At 44.3% G+C, this 15811-nt stretch overlaps 1 protein-coding gene across 2 annotated transcripts in view; it reads right to left on the bottom strand.

Moving 5' to 3' along the window:
* itfg1 (integrin alpha FG-GAP repeat containing 1) overlaps window positions 1–15811 on the bottom strand; it is a 246169-nt gene that overhangs the window by 81033 nt on the left and 149325 nt on the right. For both annotated transcript variants that reach the window (XM_059992924.1, XM_059992925.1), the window contains exon 12: window positions 9517–9625. In XM_059992924.1, coding sequence (XP_059848907.1) covers window positions 9517–9625 — 109 coding nt within the window. The remainder of the gene's footprint in view (window positions 1–9516; window positions 9626–15811) is intronic.

Genomic DNA, 15811 nt, shown 5'->3' with positions numbered 1-15811 from the left:
ATGAAGATACGAAATTAAATAACTATTTTAAGTTAATGTCTTCCAAATATAGATTTTCTTAATAATGAAGATCTGTCCCAACAGCCGTGATCTCTAAGTTATGGTATTGTGTTTATTATAGCACAGAGACAGGTCATCTGTGACTATGGGCATTTTTTCATTCAAAACAATTAACTTTTGAGAAATAAATGTTTCTATTAACTTTGGAACTATTAAACTCAATGATATACAGTTGGCCCTCCTTATCTGTGAGGGATTGGTTCCAGGACCCCTCGCGAATACCAAAAAACGCAGATGCTCAAGTCCCTTATTCAACCTGTCTCAATGTGGTGGACCTTAGGACCCAGTGGAACCCCAAACCTTATTCAACCTGTCTCAGTGCGGTGGACATTAGGACCCGGTGGTGGAGCTCTGAATCCGCAGTGTTTCTGTTCACAAAAATAATCACGATCACGATTGAAAATTAAGTGGAAATAATAAAGCGATCAGAAAGAGGTGAAACGCCATCGGTCATTGGAAAAGCATTAGGCTACAGTCGGTCAACGATCGGAACAATTTTAAAGGATAAAGTGAGAAAGGCCCTGCCCCGATGAAAGCTACAATTATTACTAAGCAATGCAGTGGTTTAATTATTGGGTTTTGAGATTTTGGGTTTTTGATCCTTCACATCAACCCGCCACGGATGGAGAGCATGCTTGGGAGTGATTTGTCACTGGATCTAACTTGGCTACTTCCGTTCCTGAGCCCGGTGCTGAAACATACATTCTTAAGTGTTTTATATGCATAGAAAGGTAAAATATATACTATATACTAAGACAAGCGTTTGACTAACTGACACTAAATAATACCCGATGTAGCTGTTCCGACTTACTTAGTAAGAGAAATTCCAATTTTTTTCGATCCCGATCCATAATATACCACGCACATCCGTATACTTTAAACCATCTCTAGATTACTTATAATACCTAATACAATGTAAATGCTAAGCTATGTAAAATGAAAACTCGCAATTCTGGACAATGTTTCTCACCCTCTGCATGCTAACAGAGGAGCACTTTTAGTAGTTGACTAAGACAACTGCACTGCTCCAAAGAGCACTACATGTGGTCATTCTACCCTCGGCCATTAGGCTCTATAATGAGTCAACCTATAGCCGGGGAAGTGATGACCCACTCCCCCCTCCAGTTAGACTGTTTGAGGTAACTTATTTCTTCTCTTCTAAAATTTGTAAATTTGTATATCTGTGCACCTGTAATGTTACTGTGATGCTTTGGAATTGACAAAGCATCTATCAGTCTACACTAGCTGCTGTCTCATAGCTCTGGAGGCAGGCATCCAAACCTGGGCATTCAAAGCTTCTGGGTGGTTTGCAGGGTCTCCATCTGATTTCTATGCATTTTCCTGGGTGTTACTGAAGTTGCTCTAACTGTTAATTACCCCCAATGTAACGAGGTGGCAGAACAATTAAGGGGGATAGGGAAGGGTGGAGTTAACGGATAAATAAGACAATAGAGGTCAATTAAATAAGTGAAGAAATAACATAACTCAAAGCTGACATAGACTTAGTGAGCTATGTAGCCTCTTTCTTTGTCATAAGGGAAAATGAGAAATATAAAATATGAGAATGACTACATTCATTCAGTTGTGTTAAGTTAATTGTTAAAATGAAAATCAGAATGAGCTTTTTGGATAATTAGGTATTAGTGTAATTATGTCACATGTTAGCAAAATACAAGGGATGCAATTTACTCAAAATGCACATTTTAAATATATATACCTTGTTTTGTGTTGGTCTCAGTTCCATTTTACCAAAATTTGGCCATATGATTAAACCCTATTACCAGTGTTACTGATGTGGGTAGTCAATAAATATTACTCAACAACACCAAACTAAGATTTTATTTATTTAAAGGATTCATACACTGGGTATAAAGATAGCAAGAATGAAGAATGGTTGTAAATCATTTACAATTATAGCTGTGGTATATTGTTGTAGCTCTCTTGCCTAAAGGCCCCTTTACTACAAGATTATCAGCTTCTTGCCATTGCACTCCAAGAGGATCACAACAATGTCACTGTTTGGAGGTTTGCGTGCCTCAATGACCAGAAGAGCTATGTTGGCTGTAGTCAGGGCTTTGAGCAAAGGGTCATCCATACCAAACAGATCAAAGAGCAGTCACTGGACTAACCAGTGCTCCAGGTTTTGGGGTTCAGCTCAGGGCTAACAACCCTGACTGGTAAAACAAAACTGTTACAGAAACAGCAATGAAGAATCCTTCTACATCTGAATGCAATGATGTTCTTGAATCTCCACCCAGGACCTGCATGACTGACAGTAGTGAAAGTTGAGAGGAAGCTACTGGCATGATGAAGGAAGCCCTGAACACTGCCAGAGATAGAGGACCTTCATTACTGCCCTAAATACCAACATCATAACAGGCACGAAATAAGTAAATCTTCCAATTGCACAATTTAGCCCTTTTCCTGATCCCTCAACACTCATATAGAAAACCATCTCTTCTACATTCCATTAATGCGTCCTCTCTCTTAATACTACTAATTTGAATTATCAATCTACATGCAGATCAGGTTTCCATATTTATTCAAGTTCCCATAGTAATACTCTATCATGGACTCAACTAATCTCCTGTGTATACCTTGCCACTAAAAACAACAACTATCCAGGCTCTTTGATCTTTGTGGTTTCTTAGCTTGATCCACATTGTCTAATAAGGCACCTAAACTGTTGGCAAGTGCAACTAGTAGAGCCATAGAATCAGAATATTACAGCACAGAAACAGGACCTTCAGTCTAATTAGTCCATGCTGACCTGATATTCTGCCTTGTCCCATCTACCTGCACCTGGGCCATATCCCTTCAAATCCCACCCATCCATCTACCCATGCAAACTTCTCTTGTTACAGCTGAACCAGCCTCTACCACTTCTGCTCTCAGCTCATTCCACACTTGCACCATCCTCTGTGAGGAAGTTTCTCCTCTAATTCCTTTAAATATTTCTTTCACCCCAAATTTATCACCACTGCTTCTAGCCTCACCCCGTTTGATGGGAAAACCCTGTATGCATTCATCCTATCTCTACCCCTCATAATTCTGTATAGCTATATGAAATCTTCCCTCATTCTCCAGCACTCCAGGGAACAAAATCCTAACCTAATCAACATTTCCCTGTATCTCAGGTCCTCAAGGCCTGGCAACATCCTTGCAAATTTCCAACTGTGCTCTTTCAAGCTTATTTACATCTTTCCTGTAGGTGGGTGACTAGAATTGTAAACCATACTCTAAATTCAGTCTCATCAACATCTTGTAGAGCTTCAGATTAAAATCCCAACTCTTGTAGCCAATGCCCTGATTAAAGTTCTCTTTATGATCAGTCTTAAAATAGCTATAATTGTAAATAACTATTTACAACAATCTACCCATGATTCAGCTTTCAAGGAATTATAGATCTGCAATCCCAGATCTGTTTGTTCCACAGCACATCACAGAGCCCTACCATTTACTGTACCAATAGTATGAATGGCAGCGATGCTTCACTAGCAGATGAACTCAGTGCTTTCTATGCATGGTTTGAAAGGGAGAACACAACTACAGCTGTGAAGATCCCTGCTGCACCTGATCACCCTGTGATATCCATCTCAGAGGCCAAAGTTAGACTGTTGTTAAAGAGAGTGAAACCTCTCAAGTCAGAAGGTCCCAATGGAGTACCTGGTAAGGCTCTGAAAACCTGTGCCAACCAACTAGCGGGAGTATTCAAGGACATTTTCAACCTCTCATTGCTATGGGCGGAAGTTCCCACTTGCTTCAAAAATGCAACAATTATACCAATGCCCAGGAAGAATAAAGTGAGCTGCCTCAATGACTATCGCCTACTGGCACTCATGTCGACGGTGATGAAATGTTTGAGAGGTTGATCATGAGTAGATTGAACATGTCTAAACAAGGATCTGGACCCATTGCAATTTGCCTATCACCACAATAGGTCAATGGCAGATGCAATCTCAATGGCTCTCCACATGGCTTTAGACCACCTGGACAACACAAACACCTACGTCAGGATGCTGTTCATCAACAATAGCTCAGCATTTAATACCATCATTTCCACAATCCTGACTGAGAAGTTGGAGGACCTGGGTCTCTGCAATTGGATCTTTGACTTCCTAACTGGAAGTCACAGTTTATATGGGCTGGTGATAACATATCCTCCTCACTGACGATCAATACTGGCACATCTCAGGGGTGTGTGCTTAGCCCACTGCTCTACTCTCTCTATACCCATGACTGTGTGGCTAGGCATCGCTCAAATACCATCTATAAACTTGCTGACAATACAACCACTGTTGGTAGAATCTCAGGTGGTGACGAGAGGGTAGACAGGAGTGAGATATGCCAACTAGTGGAACAACCTGACACTCAAAGTCAGTAAGACTAAAGAGCTGATTGTGGACTTCAGGAAGGGTAAGACGAAGAAACACATACCAATCCTCAGAGAGGGGTCAGAAGTGGATAGAGTGAGCAGCTTCAAGTTCCTGGGTGTCAAGATCTCTGAGGATCTAACCTGGTCCCAACATATTGATGTAGTCATAAAGAAAGCAAGACAGCAGCTATACTTTATTAGGAGTTTGAAGAGATTTGGCATGTCAACAAATACGCTCAAAAACTTCTATAGATATACTGTGGAGAGCATTCTGACAGGCTGCATCACTGTCTGGTATGGAGGGGCTACTGCACAAGACCAAAAGAAGCTGCAGAAGGTTGTAAATCTAGTCAGTGTCCTTTATTAAGGACCTCCAACATCCAGGGCATGCCCCATTTTCACTTTTACCATCAGGTAGGAGGTACAAAAGCCTGAAGGCACACACTCAGTGATTTAGGAATAGCTTCTTCCCCTCTGCCATCTGATTCCTAAATGTACACTGAAGCTTTGGACACTACCTCACTTTTTAAAAAAATACAGTATTTCTGTTTATGCATGGGTTTTTAAATCTATTCAATATATGTAATTGATTTACTTGTTGATTTATTATTATTTTTATTTTATTTATTATTATTGTAATTTTTTTCTCTCTGCTAGATTATGTATTGCATTGAACTGCTGCTGCTATGTTTAACAATCTCACGTCACATGCGAGTGATAATAAACGTTATTCTGATTCCTCCCAAAGTGCAATACCTCACACTTTTCAACATTAAATTCCATCTGCTTTTTTTCAGCCCACTTTCCCAGCTAGTCAAGATCATACTGCAAGTTTTGATCTGAAAATTTGCTGACCCAGTTTACCATACCATCATCTAAATCATTAATACGGAAGCAACAAAGGATCTTGCCTCACACCCTGTAACACACAAGCCAGACACCTCCAGTCAGAGAGACAATCATCTAGTACCACTCTCTAATTTCTCCTGCTGAGCCAATGGATCCAGTTGACTACTTCATCCTCAATGCTAAGTGACTTAACCTGCCAGAGCAGCCTCTCATGCAGGACTTGTCAAAGGCTTTGCTAAAGTCCATGCAGACAAAGTCCACTGCCTTTCCTATATCAACCATCTTGGTATGAAAGAAGCTTGGGTCACGATGTTTCAATGTTTCTGGAAGTGAAACTGAATATATTAAATCAACTTTGTTGACTCGAATAACTCAGAAGAATATATAAAAAGACAGCAGTAGGCTGTTCAGTCATTTGAGCCAACCCTGCTATTAAACGAGATCACTCTTGTTCTGCCTCAAACACCATTTCTCAGCACTACCCCAGATTATTTTTATGTGCAGAATAGCATTGATCTTTGTTTTAACGATTGAGCATTAATAATCAATGATTGATCCTCCATAACCCTCAGGGGTAAAGGATCCCAATGATTCACCTCCTATTCAGTGAAAAATAAATACAAGTTAAAATACCTTTTACTTTGATACTGCAACTGTCTGATTCTAAACTCAAACAGGGGTAACACTTTACTCTGAAAATTTTATATTGTCTCAAGAAGTCACCATCCATTCTTCTAAACTTTAGAGAATAGAAACATAGCCTACAGAGTCTCTTTTATATAACAAATCTGCCATCCCAGAATGATTCTATTAAAACTTTGCCATAGCAAGTACAATTTTCTTTAACTAAAGTGATGAAAATTGTACACAATGCCCAAGAGGTACTGACAGAATTGTTTTAAAAGCTTCTGGCAATAAAAGGCAACATATCATTTATCTTTCTTACTGAATTTGCACTTGCATGTTAGCTTTCAGTAATGTGTACAAAGACACCCATGTACTTTTGAATATCAATAATTTTATAATCTCTATTTGAAAACAAAAAAAAAGCAGTTTTTCAAGATTTGCTGTTGACGGAAATAAACCATTTTTTTCACACTTTACTAAATTTGCTGTATTTTTAACCATTTATTCAGATTATTCATATCCCTGGGAAGCGCCTTTTATCCATGACAATCTATGCAATGCTAGGAAGGGTCTAATCACTAATTCTTGCAATTCAGTGGCATTATGGTCACTACTGACCAGAAACTCAACTGCATAAATTATATAAATATCATGGCAACTAAGGCAGGCCAGAGGCTGGGTATGCAGTAGCAAATGACTAATCTCCTTATACCCAAAAACCCTCTATCAGGAACAAACCAGAAGTGTGATGGAATACTCAATACTTGACTGAATGAGTACAGTACCATTGCTACGTACCCCGTAACTGGGTCACTTACCAGCAAAGATAGAGAGGTCCGTTGAAGTCTGATGGTACTATTTTTAACAGTATTTATTGATAAAAATACACAAAAATAATATCAACGTAATAAGTCAATAAGAATTAGCTCTATCGCTGTCTAGGGGATAATGTATTGTCCAATGGAAATATAAAAGTCACTTTAGTTCATTCAAGCTGCAGCTTCTTGGTTGGAGAGAAAGACGGGTTAAAACTTACCCATTCCTTTTATGATGTTAATCCTTCGAGAGTCGTTGGGAGTTGATTTCCCCGTTGTTAGCTAAAAACTGTTCTTCCGTGGTAAGGGCCCACCGATTCTGGGGCAAATGGAACAGGACGCACGTGGCCCTCCCACCGGCTTTCACTATTACGGGATCACTAGCGTTTCTTCTGGTGCGCCTGATGGGGCTGTTCCCTCTTTTATCCTGACTCACAGGGTCTGATGTCAATCAGGTTGGGATGATGCAATCCCTCCACCAATCCCCCCCTCGGTTCATTGCCTGGGGGCTTCGATGCATCGTACAGTATTCAATTCACAATCCCGTCTCCAAGAGACAATAGCCGTTATCAATGGTTCCGCCTTTTGGAGGCCAGGACACATTCCAAACTCTTTGTGGATTCTGCATGTCTTTCTCTCATTTCCTGGGTCTCCTGACTCGAATCAATAGCGATCCTGCGAATCTCAAAAAGGAGGGGGCCACGGGTGTAACACCATCACACTCTAAAAGACTTAACACTATCCATAAGAAAGGACCATGTTTGATTGGCATTCCATCAACCACCACAATCAGTTCCTCAACTATCTGTAAACAATAGTTGCAATTGTACCATCTGCATAAAGTACCATAATCATATGTCTACGATAATTAAACATTTCCCAAAACCTGTAACCATTACCCCAACAAGGACAAAGATACCAGGGAGATATGAACATTATCGCGTGGAGATTTCCTTCCAAGTTCTGATTTGGAAATATGTCACTGGTCTTTCACTGTCACCAGTCAGTTGTGGAACTCTCTTCCTTTGAGCACAATGGGAGCACCTTCTCTAGAATGACTGTAGCGGTTTAAGAAGGCAGCTCACCAGATCATTGTCAAGGATAATTAGGGATGCGCTATAACTGCTGGCCTTGCTCAAGACCCCACAAATGAATAAAAAAAACAACAAATGGTACTTTTCTGTGTTGCATCAGATTGAAATCATCAACAAAGCCAGAATCAGATATTTTCAAAGTGCTGCCTACAAATAATGCAAACACAAAGCATATTCACGAATAGCAGTTTAAAATAAAGTACATAATATTCCCATCAGGCCACATCAAGGATTCAGGAATTGCTACAGCCTGAAACTACCAATTAATTTGTTCTCCAATTTCTTTGCAGTTTCTTTGACATACATGCAATGACTATTGTGAATTTACATAAATCTTCAAGAACGTTGTTAAGATATCACAAACATTTTAAATTGAAATAAAACTCTATACTATTTCCCTATGAGATGTTCTGAGGATCAAAAACTTGTGTGGCAAGGAAAATTATCTACTGTGAATGTTTTGTTCTCATGAGCCTCTTACTGACTTGTCATAGAGTAATACTGTTCAGCGCACATAAATGGAGGGAAAAATCTTAAAGACAACCTGCATTACAGTCGGCCCTCCATATCCTCGGGTTCCACATCCGCGGATTCAACCAACCGCAGATTGAAGTTAGTAAAAAAAAATTCCAGATGGTTCCAAAAAGCAAAACTTGAATTTGTCGCGCACTGAGCACTATGCTGAATCCATGCGAATGAAGTGATGTGTAGGCATACCCTGCAGCAGCCTCCCGCCATTTCACAGATCCTCAGTCTCTCTCCAGCACTTGTTGTTGAGCATTGTTTGCCTCGTGTCTCGTTTGTTCGCTACTTGTGTTGTGAGTGAGAGGAAGGAGTTGAAGGCTAGTAAGGGATGTCTGCCTAGCTATGTAAAGTGCTACAGCCTCAAGAACTTAAAGATCATGGGACAATCGGCATCAGCTGATGCCGAGGCAGCATCAGTGTTCCCAGAAGAGCTACGATGGTTACGTCCGTACTGATTATGTACAGACTTTTTTTTCTTGTCATTATTCTCTAAACAATACAGTACAACAACTATTTACAAAGCATTTACATTGTATTAGGTATTATAAGTAATCTAGAGATGATTTAAAGTATACAGGAGGATGTATGTAGCTTATATGCAAACACTACGCCATTTTATATAAAGGAATTGAGCATCCGCAGATTTTGGTATCCGCAGGGGGTCCTAGAACCAATCCACCACGGATACTGAGGGACAACTGTATTAGAATTGGAGAAGGGTAACACCAGCTAATAGTTTATACTTATGGAAATTAGCCAAGATTTTACTAGAATGAATGTGATATATTTAAAAGGTTCCCGCAGAATTTGTTAATATCTTAATTCTTAGGTCTATTACAGGGTTTGTAATTTTGAAGTACAGAGTTAGAAATCAGTCTTTCAAAAAATGTTACCATGGTATTTCAATGTGCCCCATAAGTGAAAACAGAAAAATGATTATATTTCAGCATTGCAATAATAAATCTCAGTGAAAAGCAGCCCTGGGAATTGAAGATAACAACTTTATTATTTCAGCAAAACTACTTCTATGCTCCCTGGTTTCATTTGATTGCAAAACTGATTGATCAACAATACTGAAATAAACTTTTAATTATCTATGAGCAGTTTCATTTTAATTTGATAACAACCAGTATGATTTCAAAATTGTGCTGATGTGATCATTCTCACTTACCAATGACTTTAACAAAGTAAGCATCAGCATCAAAGTTATTTCGCAAAGCATGGATGGTGAATTCTGAATTTTCCTTATTTTCATTTAATACAAGCACATCCAAGATACCCTGCAATTAAAAAAACAGAAAATATTTGTATTGCAGAAATTATATCTTCTGACTGCATTGTTTACAGTGTAAGCCATGGCACACTATGTAGCATTTCTATGTGGTCTAAGTTCAAGGTGGTGAGTTTCAAATTCCACCCCAAGTGAACACAAACTACCCTGTTGCATTATTTCTCCTGTGAGCAGTAAGAAAGAATTAGAAATAAGTTACCTCAAACATTCTAACAGGAGGAGTTTATCACTTCCTCGGCTATAGGTTGACTCATTATAAAGCCTAATGCCCAAGAGTAAGAATGACCTTGTAGCGATGTACTACATACAGAGCTAGAGACGACACGCAGTCGGTAAGCCACTTCGAGACTAGTTTATTCAAACTTCGCGATGCTGGCATTTAATCCCTAGCGCCCGCCCTCTCCGGGCGGAAATGTCATCAAAGGTGCATTACCAAAGTCTCTCCCCGCGCGCTGGCTATCTGTGAGCCGGTTCGCCTGTGCAGAAAGTGGGTCGCCACATAACCATCCCCCCCCCCCCAAGAACCGGCGATACACCCACCCAATGTCCACAGTCTGGATCAGCCTCTGCTTGGGAGGTCTGCCTCTGCGCCATGGTGCCTGAACCTCGACCAGCTGCGCCAAATCCACATGGGCTGGTTTGAGTCAGTCCACCATGAAAACCTCCTCTTTCCCCCCAATGTCCAGAACGTATGTGGACCCGTTGTTGTTGATCACCTTGAACAGCCCCTCGTACGGCCGCTGTAGCGGTGCCCGGTGTCCGCCCCTTTGTACAAACACAAACTTACAGTTCTGCAGGTCTTTGGGTACATGGGTTGGGGTCCGTCTGTGCTGTGAAGTCGTACGGGGGCCAGGTTGCTGAGCCTTTCATGTAGTCTGTCCAGGACTGCTGCGGGTTCTTCCTCTTGCCCACTTGGGGCTGGTATGAACTCTCCTGGGACGGCCAGTGGTGTGCTGTACACCAACTCGGCCAACGAGGTGTGCAGATCCTCTTCGGGCGCTGTGTGAATTCCAAGCAGGACCCAGGGAAGCTCGTCCACCCAGTTAGGTCCTCTCAGGCGGGCCATGAGAGCCGACTTCAAGTGCCGGTGGAAAAACGCTCCACTAGTCCGTTCAACTGTGGGTGGTAGGCATTAGTGTGGTGTAGCTGTGTTCCCAACAGGCTGGCCACAGCCAACCACAGGCTGGAGGTGAACTGGGCGCCTCTGTCGGAGGTAATGTGGGCCGGTACCCCGAAACGTGCTACCCAGGTTGCAATCAGTGCTCGGGTGCAGGAATCAGCAGATGTGTTGGTGAGCGGGACCGCTTCAGGCCACCTTGTGAACCAGTCTACCATAGTTAGGAGGTACCGTGCTCCTTGGGACACTGGTAGGGGGCCCATGATATCCACATGAATGTGGTCGAACCTCCAGTGGGTGGGTTCGAACTGCTGTGGCGGGGCTTTAGTGTGCAGTTGCACCTTGGCTGTTTGGCACTACGCGCACATTCTGGCCCATTCACTGACCTGCTTGCAAAGTCCGTGCCACGCGAACTTGCTGGAGACAAGCCAGACGGTTGGCCTGATACAAACCCCATTTCCAGAAAAGTTGGGATATTTTCCAAAATGCAATAAAAACCAAAAATTTGTGATATGTTAATTCACGTGAACCCTTATTTAACTGTCAAAAGTACAAAGAAAAGATTTTCAATAGTTTTACTGACCAACTTAATTGTATTTTGTAAGTATACACACATTTAGAATTTGATGGCTGCAACACACTCAACAAAAGTTGGGACAGAGTTAAAGTAAGATTGAAAAATGCACAGAATATTCAAGTAACACTGGTTTGGAAGACTCCATATTAAGCAGGCTAATTGGTAGCAGGTGAGGTATCATGACTGGGTATAAAAGTAGCGTCCATCAAAGGCTCAGTCTTTGCAAGCAAGGATAGGTCGTGGCTCACCCCTTTGTGCCAAAATTTGTGAGAATTGTTAGTCAGTTCAAAAGGAACATTTCCCAATGCAAGATTGCAGCGAATTTAGGTCTTTCAACATCTACAGTACATAATATTGTGAAAAGATTCAGAGAATTCAGAGACATCTCAGTGCGTAAAGGGCAAGGTTGGAAACCACTGTTGAATGCGCGTGATCTTCGAGCCCTCAGGCCGCATTGCCTAAGAAACCGTCATGCTACTGTGACAATTATAGTCTCCTGGGTTTGGGAGTACTTCGGAAAACCATTGTCACTTAACACAGTCCATCGCTGCATCCAGAAATGCAACTTGAAACCGTATTACGCAAGGAGGAAGCCATACATCAACTCTATGCAGAAACGCCGGTGAGTTCTCTGGGCCTGAGCTCATCTCAGATGGACCGAAAGACTGTGGAACCATGTTCTGTGGTCAGATGAGTCCACATTTCAGCTAGTTTTTGGAAAAAACGGGCGTCGAGTTCTCTGTGCCAAAGATGAAAACGACCATCCTGATTGTTATTAGCGAAAGGTGCAAAAGTCAGCATCTGTGATGGTATGGGGGTGCATCAGTGCCCACGGCATGGGTGAGTTGCATGTATGTGAAGGTATCATTGACTCTGAGGCGTATATTAGGATTTTAGAGAGACATATGTTGCCACCAAGGTGACGACTCTTCCCGGGGCGTCCATGCTTATTTCAGCAGGACAATGCCAGACCACATTCTGCTCGGGCTACAACAGCGTGGCTTTGTAGACAGAGTGCATGTGCTTGACTGGCCTGCTGCCAGTCCAGATCTATCTCCTATTGAAAATGAATGGTGCATCATGAAGAGAATCAGACAACGGAGACCACGGACTGTTGAGCAGATGAAGTCTCATATCAAGCAAGAATGAACAAAATTTCTGATTGCAAATCTACTACAACTGTATCTTCAGTTCCAAAATGATTTAAAAGTGTTATTAAAAGGAAAGGTGATGTAACACAATGGTAAATATGCCTCTGTCCCAATTTTTGTTGACTGTGTTGCAGCCATCAAATTCTAAATGTGTGTATATTTACAAATTACAATTAAGTTGGTTAGTAAAACTATTGAAAATCTTTTCTTTGTACTTTTGTCAGTTGAAAAAAGGTTCATGTGAATTAACATATCACAGATTTTTGTTTTTATTGCACTTTGGAAAATATCCCAACTTTTCTGGAAATGGGGTTTGTAGATGGGTGTGCCAAACCGTGTATGGAGTCGAAAACTCACCGCCTCCAGGCTGCCGGGACGACGGGGCGAGGTTGGCCGGTAGCCACGACACACAGGAGGGTCCTCTCACCTGCGCCTACGAGAAAGTCCTGCAGCTGCAAACCCGAAACTGTGGTCCTGTAGCTGGGCATCTCGTTGTCTGCCTGCTGTGCCTCCGCCAGTGCTGCATAGTCCACCCCCAGGGACAGGGCCTGGACAGCTGGTCTGGAGAGTGCGTCCGCCATGATGTTGTCCTTTCCCGAGACATGCTGGATGTCCGTCATGTACTCGGGAGATGTAGGAGAGATGTTGCTGCTGGCGAGCCGACCAGGGATCGGACACCTTCGTAAACACGAAGGTCAACAGTTTGTGGTCCGTGAACGCGGTGAACGGCCTGCCTTCTAAGAAGTACCTGAAATGCCTGATTACCATACACAGTGCCAACAGCTCCCGGTCGAAAGCACTGTACTTGAGTTCGAGTGGTTGCAGGTGCTTGCTGAAGAATGCCAGGGGTTGCCAGCGCCCCTCGATGAGCTGCTCCAGCACTCCACCAACTGCTATGTCAGATGTGTCCACTGTGAGGGTGTTTGGACTATGTGCTCTGGGGTGCACCAGCATCGCGGCATCTGCCAAGGCTTCCTTGGCTTTAACGAAAGTGGCCGCGGCCTCCTCGTCCCAAGTAATGTCCTTGCCTTTACCCGACATCAGGGTGTACAAAGGGCGCATGATACGGGCTGCGGAGGGGAGGAAACGGTGATAGAAGTTCACCATACCAACGAACTTCTGCAGGCCTTTGACCGTGTTGGGCTGGACAAAGTGCAGATCGTGTCTACCTTGGCGGGCAGAGGTGTTGCCCTGTCTTTGATAATCCTGTGGCCCAGGAAGGCGATGGTATCGAGACCGAACTGGCATTTGGCCGGGTTGATTGTGAGGCCGAAATCACTCAGGCAGGAGTAGAGCTGGTGGAGGTGGGACAGATGTTCCTGGCGACTACTGCTGGCTCTAAGGATGTCATCCAAGTAGATGAACGCAAACTCCAGGTCGCATCCCACCGCATCCATTAGCCGCTGGAACGTCTGTGCGGCATTCTTCAGGCCGAACGGCATTCGGAGGAACTCGAACAGGCTGAGCGGGGTGATGAGAGCCATTTTGGGGATGTCTTCAGGGTGCACCGGGATTTGATGGTATCCCCTGATGAGGTCTACTTTGGAAAAGATTCTTGCCCCGTGCAGGTTTGCTGCAAAGTCCTGTATGTGCGGCATGGGGTAGCGGTCTGGAGTTGTAGCCTCGTTCAGTCTGCGGTAGTCGCCGCTTGGTCTCCAGCCTCCGGCAGGTTGAGCACCATGTGCAGGGGGCAGGCCCATGGGCTGTCGGACGATCCCCAATTCCTCCATCCTCTTGAACTCCTCCTTCGCCAGGCGGAGCTTTTCCAGGGGGAGACCGTGCGCGGGCATGGAGAGGTGGTCCCTGGGTAGGGATGTGGTGTTGTACCCCGTGTCTGGGCATGGCTGCCGTGAACTGCGGTGCCAGAATCGATGGAAAGTCCGCCAGGATTCTGGTGAATCCGTTGTCCAACAGCGTGATGGAGTCCAGGTGTGGGGCCGGCAACGTCTGGAAAGTCTCGGCATGTACCAGTCTTTTCCCTTGCAAGTCGACCAGCAGGCTGTGAGCTCGCAAGAAATCCGCCCCCAGGAGTGGTTGGGCCACCCCGGCCAGTGTGAAGTCCCACGTGAACCGGCTGGCGCCGAACTGCAGCTGCACTGTGCGGGTGCCGTAGGTCCGTATAGTGCTGCCGTTTGCGGCCCTCAGGGTAGGTCCTGGCTTCTTGTTGCAGGTGTCGTACCCCGTCGGGGGCAAGATGCTGATTTCCGCTCCAGTGTTGACCAAGAAGCGGCGTCCCGACTGTTTGTCCCAGACGTACAAGAGGCTGTCCTGGCTGCCAACTGCCATAGTCATTAGTGGCAGCTGGCCCTGGCCCTTGCAGGGCGGGCGACCACAGCGGGATTCGGTGCCCCACCGCTGGTGGTACTGTTCACTGTCCTCCTCACTCCTGCCTCTGTGTTGTGTGCACCCCCCCTGTCGGGCCTGGTCTGGTCTGCTGTTGGGCGTGTGGCCTGGTAATCTGACCGACGGACGCCACTCTCTCCCTCTTGGCTTTCCACAGCACGTCTGCTGGGGCTGCCACCTTCTGGGGGTCGCTGAAATCTGCGTCAGCCAGCAGCAGATGTATGTCCTTGGGCAGTTGCTCTAGGAATGCTTGCTCGAACATGAGGCAGGGCTTGTGTCCTTCAGCCAGGGCAAGCATCTCGTTCATCAATGCTGATGGCAGCCTGTCTCCCAAACAGGCCAGCTGAAGCAGGCGGGCACCCAGCTCACGCCATGAGGCCAAAGGTCTCAATGAGCAGCGCATTGAATGCTTCATATTTGCCTTCTTCCGAGGGTGACTGTATGAAATCCTCAACCTGGGTGGCCGTCTCCTGGTCAAGAGCGCTCACCATGTGGTAGTAACACATGGAATCAGAGGATATCTGCCGAATCTGGAACTGGACTTCTGCTTGGCTAAACCACTCGCGTAGTCGCAGCATCCAGAAAGTCGGCAGTTTTAGTGGAACTGTGTGAACAAATGAAGAGTCGGTCATCTTTGGTCCAAATCCCGTTTGGACCGTCGGGGTCACCAATGTAGCGATGTACTACATACAGAGCTAGAGAAAACACGCAGTTGGTAAGTCGTTTTGAGACTAGTTTATTCAAACTTAGTGGCGCTGGCATTTAATCCCTAGCGCCCGCCCTCTCCGGGCGGAAATGTCATCAGAGGTGCATTACCAATGTCTCTCCCCACGCGCTGGCTATCTGTGAGCCGGTTCGCCTGTGCAGAAAGTGGGTCGCCACAACCTCATATAGTGCTCTTTGAAGCAGCGCAGTTATCTTAGTCTATTACTAAAATTGCTCCCCTCTTCAGCCAAGGTGGCATGCAGAGACTGAGAAACATTGTAT

This window comes from Hypanus sabinus, chromosome 17 (genome assembly GCF_030144855.1).
Source record: "Hypanus sabinus isolate sHypSab1 chromosome 17, sHypSab1.hap1, whole genome shotgun sequence".
Taxonomy (NCBI): Eukaryota; Metazoa; Chordata; class Chondrichthyes; order Myliobatiformes; family Dasyatidae; genus Hypanus; species Hypanus sabinus.
This window is presented reverse-complemented; position numbering and strand designations above follow the sequence as displayed.